General features: G+C 35.3%; 2 protein-coding genes across 2 annotated transcripts; one reads left to right on the top strand and one right to left on the bottom strand.

The window, feature by feature from the left end:
* The first annotated feature begins 1651 nt into the window (after positions 1-1651).
* Positions 1652-4615, top strand: LOC123705608. The gene is made up of 2 exons (XM_045654479.1): positions 1652-2231; positions 3552-4615. Exons 1-2 carry the CDS (start codon positions 1794-1796, stop codon positions 4365-4367), a joined length of 1254 nt encoding a protein of 417 aa, XP_045510435.1. The 5' UTR covers positions 1652-1793; the 3' UTR covers positions 4368-4615.
* On the bottom strand, positions 2612-6001 carry LOC123705607 (DNA-directed RNA polymerase II subunit RPB1-like). The gene is made up of 3 exons (XM_045654478.1): positions 5501-6001; positions 4375-4533; positions 2612-3555 (listed from the first exon to the last, which is right to left on the bottom strand). Exons 1-3 carry the CDS (start codon positions 5741-5743, stop codon positions 2701-2703), a joined length of 1257 nt encoding a protein of 418 aa, XP_045510434.1. The 5' UTR covers positions 5744-6001; the 3' UTR covers positions 2612-2700.
* Positions 6002-6036: the final 35 nt, after the last annotated feature.

The following is a 6036-nucleotide window of genomic DNA, read 5'->3' as shown; positions in this document are numbered from 1 at the left end:
GCCACTGAGTCGCATTATGCTCTGTAATTGGAAAACAGCCAGAGAAACACAGTATAATATACTCTATGCTTCTCTGTCTACTAGCATCTACAGACGCTCCGATTTGGTTGGTGCCAACCAAGAAGCTTATATCCTTTATTACACTGGAGATTGCACTATGACCATTAACTTGAAACAAGAAACTATGACATTCAATGACGTCAGTCATGTTATTTGTCTCTTTCTGTCGAGTGACCACGCTGGTTTGTAAATTCAGGATTTTTCAAAATAGAAAAAACTAAAAATCATGGTCTATAAATAATAACGACATAATATATTTTTAACAGTATTTATATTATAATATTATGGTCATACTTTATAGGTAGGTACATACAATTTTAATTGGTATAGAATGATAGTTATAAATAACTTTTGGCTACAAAGCTTGGATATGAACCGATATATAATTATATAGCATTAACATCCTTTGTAAATAGAGGAAAGTTGTGTTTTGCATCAGATGCTGTTTACCAAATTGTTAGCTACTCAGATCTTCTTTTTAAACGCGTTGCTTCGACGGGTCAATTTCAAGCCAGAATCATCAAAGAAAAACTGTTTATAGCAGCCTTGCACAAATTTCAGCTAACTTTACAAAGTTTATTTTTCAAAAGGTATTTTTTTCTGGGTCGTAATCCTCAGTAACCTTGATGGGCACATATATTTCTTTTTATTTTACTTTTTGGAAAGCTGAAATACGTAAAACAAAAAAATATGAGGTAAGTTAAAAAAGTATAAATTTCAATGTAAAAACGAACAATCTTATAACTACATGTGAGTGCAATACCGATGTCATATTGTGTTGTTTCATTACTAGTAACAATCTTTAAAATGGTGTTCTAAATTTTCATCATAATATTGTTATTACAATATATTCTCTTCGCTATCCATAAAAACTCGTCATCATGGTTACCTTACTTGTTAAATCTGTTTATTGAAAACTTGTTGAAAAATGATAAAGTATTAGGGAAATAACAAATTTAACATGACTGCTTACTAAAATGATGCTAAATTAGACAATTTTTGCCATTGAAATGATTCTAAACAGGTAAATGCAGGAGTATTGAGGAATATTGTAAATAACGTAAATATACACTTGCCTGTGAAATTCTATGCCAGAATTTGGTGTCCAAACACTTCTGCAATTTTGCACAATACAATGCATTCTTTATATTCGGAAAATATTCATTAAATAAGCAACAATATTAACTTAAATATTCGAAGCGACGCAATTTTTTGACACACATGCCATATTGACAAAGTGAGAGTTGCTACAATTTTATTATGGTGACTACCCATAATCAGGGAGTATCGCTTTTTAATAATTGGTTCAGATACTTAATTTATTTAGCATAAATAATAATTGTCTCATCCAACAATGCTTCTGAATGACGTTGTTGGCAATTTATCAACAAACTCATGTACAAAAACTAACCTTTTGCACAGAATATTACAGCATACATAGTAGCCTTGGGAAAACTTCGTATTAACAGTGGCAATACCAAGTTAGGTGTGAAAGTGATAAAAAACATGAACTGGGCAATATTTTCTTGTTACACGTCAATGTTCATACCGAAATCTCCAGTGTATTAGATATAAGCTTCTTGGTGCCAACCATATTGGAACCGACATGGCAACCATTCCGACATTGCTACAGATTGTCCGACGGTTGGCCTTCCAGCTGTCAGTTGACCATAGAGTTAATATAATATATGCAGTTGACTTTGTTATGAAGTAGTGAACGGACGTCTTGCCTCATGCCACCGGTATTATCGAAAAATGCTAAAATAGCGTTGGTTGCAGCAACCATTGTTGCTACAGCACCGCTGCAAAAGGAACAAAGGAAAAAACGAAGAGAATGGGCTAAATTCTACTATAGAAATAGAGAAAATTACAGTCATATGCGGCTCCTTAAGGAATTGGATGATGAAGATTTCCGAACATATCTTCGAATGACTCCAGAATCATTCGATGAAATATTAAATCTTTTGAAAAGATATATAGCGAAAACCGATACAGTTATGAGGCAAGCTGTAACTGCCGAAGAAAGATTAGTGGCAACTTTAAAATATCTCGCGTCAGGAAGAGAATATAATGATCTTAAATTAAGCACATGTATATCACCACAACTACTGTCTGAGATAATACCAGAGACCTGCGAAGCTATCATTAGAGTACTCAAAGATTACCTAAAGGTATGTATTCAATAAAACAACTTTAATATATAAAAAATAGTTTATTTATTTTTCTAAAGTAATAGTATACATAGTATAAAACAAAGTGTCTTTCTCTGTCCCTATGTCCCTTTGTATGCTTATATATTTAAAACTACGCAACGGATTTTGACGTGGTTTTTTTTCAAACTCAAATTCTTCTTCTTCTTCTTCTCTTAAATAATGGCTCCTAAAACTCAAACTCAAACATTTATTTATTCAATTAGACTTCTTCGAGAAGCACTTTTGAAACGTCATATTTTTAACATTTACTACCGATTCGGAAAGCAGCATCTATGGAGAAGAACCGGCAAGAAACTCCATAGTTGCTCTTTTTATAGATAGAGCGATTCAGGGGAAGGTTTTAGTACATAATTTATTAGGTTTTAGACAAAGGCGGGCGGAAAGCTAGTAAAAATTAAAATGGAAAAGTACGAATATCACTGAAAAATTACTTTTTAAAAATCAAATATTTTTTTAACTCCTTCCCCTTTCCTCTGACTACCTGTTGTTGATTGCTGCTTATGTAATTAATTAATGAATTGGAATCTAATTGTTGCTGGTATGATGATGGTGGAAGCTGAGGTAATGTTGATGACGTTGATGGCTGACTGAGTTGAAGTGATTGTGATGTATGTGAGTACTTATGTGATGGTGATGGCTGACGATGCTGTGGGGATGGTGATGGTGATGGTGCAAATGGTGACGGCTGGTGATGCTGAGGTGATGGTGATGGTGATGGTGCAAATGGTGACGGCTGGTGATGCTGAGGTGATGGTGATGGTGATGGTGCATATGGTGACGGCTGGTGATGCTGTGGTGATGGTGTTGGTGATGGTGCAAATGGTGACGGCTGGTGATGCTGTGGTGATGGTGTTGGTGATGGTGCAAATGGTGTCGGTTGGTGATGCTGTGGTGATGGTGATGGTGATGGTGCATATGGTGACGGCTGGTGATGCTGAGGTGATGGTGTTGGTGATGGTGCATATGTTTGTGGCACCTGCTGCTGGTACGCGTACCCCTGACCTAAATATTGTACTGATCTTCTTTTAATATTTATTGAGGTTTCAAAAGTAAGCACTCCTAGTTTTGCATAGAACAATGTTTCTCCTATTAATTTTTCGGCGAGGCATCTTTGTACTTTTGGGAGCTCCTTGAGCTGAGAACTCACGGAGTTCCCGAAAGCATCAGCTGATGTGCCGTCACCAGATATTAATATTTTAGCAGACTCTAGTAATTCCGACTGTTTCTTTAAAATGTCATTTTGCTTTCTTCTCGTAACGCGTTCTCTTTTTGTTGCAGGTTCCTGAAACAGAAAATGACTGGTTACAAATAGCTAAAGACTTTGAAATAAAATGGCAATTTAATCATTGCTTGGGTGCTATTGACGGCAAACATGTTATTATCGAGAAGCCGCCAAAATCGGGTACACTGTACTATAATTATAAGGGAACTTTTAGCATAGTCCTGCTTGGTATTGTGAATGCAAATTACGAGTTTATTTATGTAAATATAGGTTCTAATGGCAGTATTTCTGATGGTGGAGTATTCAAACATACAACTTTTCATGAAAAAATGAAATCGAACCAACTAAATTTACCATCACCTTCTATTTTACCGCAATCAAATGTTATCGCCCCATATTGTTTTGTGGCAGATAATGCATTTGCCATTAATGAAAATCTTTTAAAACCATATCCAAGAAGAAATTTGACACATGATCAAAGAATTTTCAATTATAGACTCTCCAGAGCAAGAAGAATTGTAGAAAATGCATTTGGTATTTTAGCTGAACGTTTTAGAGTATTAAAAAGACCAATTCAAATTAATGTTCATAATGTACCCAAAGTTGTAATGGCTTCATGCACACTGCACAATTATTTAAGAAAAAAGTCATCAAACTATATAACAAGAAATTGTGTTGATACCGAGGATACTGAAACATGTACTTTTCGGCCAGGAGACTGGAGATTAAATGACAACTTAGTAGGCCTTAACAGAACAGAAAGGCAACGTACTGCAGATGGTAATTCTGTTAGACAAATATTCACTGAATATTTTAACAATCAGGGCCGGGTACATTTTCAAGAAAGAATGATTAATACTATGAATATTTAAAGCTTACCTCATCATTATGTGACTGGGAAGAATCCGTCTCCATATTATCAATAACCTCTGTCGTCGGCGTGATTTTTTCATCCAAGAATAAGAGGTGTTCATAGTACCATAGTGATGGCGTATGCACCTCATCGTTTCCAGCGCCACTAGTCTTGCTAGCTTCCACCTAAAATATGTAAAATATCCAAATTTATTGTTTACTGAAACCCATAGTTGTTTTATTTCTTCAATAAAGTACTTAGAATATATTATAATGATTTTTTTACTTGTTAAGTATTGTCAAAACATGTTTTGATTTACCACTATGTATACTTGCTAGTCTTGCTACATCAAGACATGTTTTGATATTGCGCAGCCGTATATCACTTCATATTTCTCTTGTTATTTAGACTGTAGAAGCCAGTCTAGGGAATGGGCGAAATCCTTTAGCAATCATGTCATCCATACTAATATTATAAATGCTAAAGTAACTCTGTCTGTCTGCCTATTACTCAATCACGCCTAAACTACTGAACCAATTTTCATGAAATTTGGTATGGAGATATTTTGATACCCGAGAAAGGACATAGGCTACTTTTTACCCCGGGAAATAGGATAGATTTTATCCCGGAAATCCCACGGGAACGGGAACTATGCGGGTTTTTCTTTGACTGAAGAGTTCTTTCTTGAAGAGTTTGTTTGTTTGTTTGTTTGAACGCGCTAATCTCGGGAACTACTGGTCCGATTTGAAAAATTCTTTCGGTGTTAGAAAGTTCATTTATCGAGGAAGGCTATAGGCTATATATCATCACGCTAAGACCAACAGGAGCTGAGCCACGCGGGTGAAACCGCGGGGCTCAGCTAGTTCATAATAAAACGCAATAAAAATAACTACGTTAAAAACAACCGACTTGAAAAACGGAGAAGTAAAAAATAAAAAAGATTTGATATTATTAATTACCTACTACATATTATTTAGATGTGCTATTTATTAAATAGGTTTGATATTTATTAAATACTTTTTAGTGAATCAAAGTTTCTACATTTCATTTATATGTCATCGAGATCAGACAAAAATGCTCATAAATTAAAAACATATAAAACACATTATTTATTTATATACATAACAGGATATTTGACTTGAATTTGCTTACCTTTTTTCGCTCCCTCCTATAGGATGTACGCATATTATCTAACTTATTTTTTAATGTTTTTAATGTAGCCCCACTGTCAATTTTTTTTAATAGTTCTAACATAATAATATATGCTTGATTTCGGGCATCTCTGTTTGCGTAATCTTTATTAGTTAAATCCCATAAACAGGGAAAGTCTTTATATACTTCCAGTAATTTTATTATAATATCACGTTCGGTGACTGTAACTCCCTCGGCGTTCATGTTGACACACCGGCGGCGTTGCGAATGCGAATGAGTCAATTACCTATATTACTCTATGGAATGAGCCGATTTGGTCGGAACAAAGCTTACAAACGTTCCAATTTGGTTGGGTCGGATAGGAAGTTGGTTTGGTTGGTATCGCTGGCGCATCCGACCACGTCAAACCAATATTAATAATAATTATGTCGGACCGACCGCTCTCTACACTTTCCGATTTGGTCGTGGTCGGATGGTTGGCACCAACCAAATCGGAGCGTCTGTAGATGCTTTACGACGACCACAGAGCACACCAC

Source organism: Colias croceus, chromosome Z, assembly GCF_905220415.1.
Source record: "Colias croceus chromosome Z, ilColCroc2.1".
Taxonomy (NCBI): Eukaryota; Metazoa; Arthropoda; class Insecta; order Lepidoptera; family Pieridae; genus Colias; species Colias croceus.
The sequence above is the reverse complement of the archived record's forward strand: the minus strand, read 5'-3'. Positions and strand labels throughout refer to the sequence as shown.

Coding starts and splice junctions, on each gene's coding strand:
- LOC123705607 (XM_045654478.1), bottom strand. CDS start 5,743: ATGAACGCCGAGGGAGTTACAGTCACCGAACGTGATATTATAATAAAA. Junction 4,534..5,500: donor ATAGGAGGGAGCGAAAAAAG/GTAAGCAAATTC, acceptor TACATATTTTAG/GTGGAAGCTAGCAAGACTAG. Junction 3,556..4,374: donor CCCAGTCACATAATGATGAG/GTAAGCTTTAAA, acceptor TTTCTGTTTCAG/GAACCTGCAACAAAAAGAGA.
- LOC123705608 (XM_045654479.1), top strand. CDS start 1,794: ATGCCACCGGTATTATCGAAAAATGCTAAAATAGCGTTGGTTGCAGCA. Junction 2,232..3,551: donor TACTCAAAGATTACCTAAAG/GTATGTATTCAA, acceptor TTTTTGTTGCAG/GTTCCTGAAACAGAAAATGA.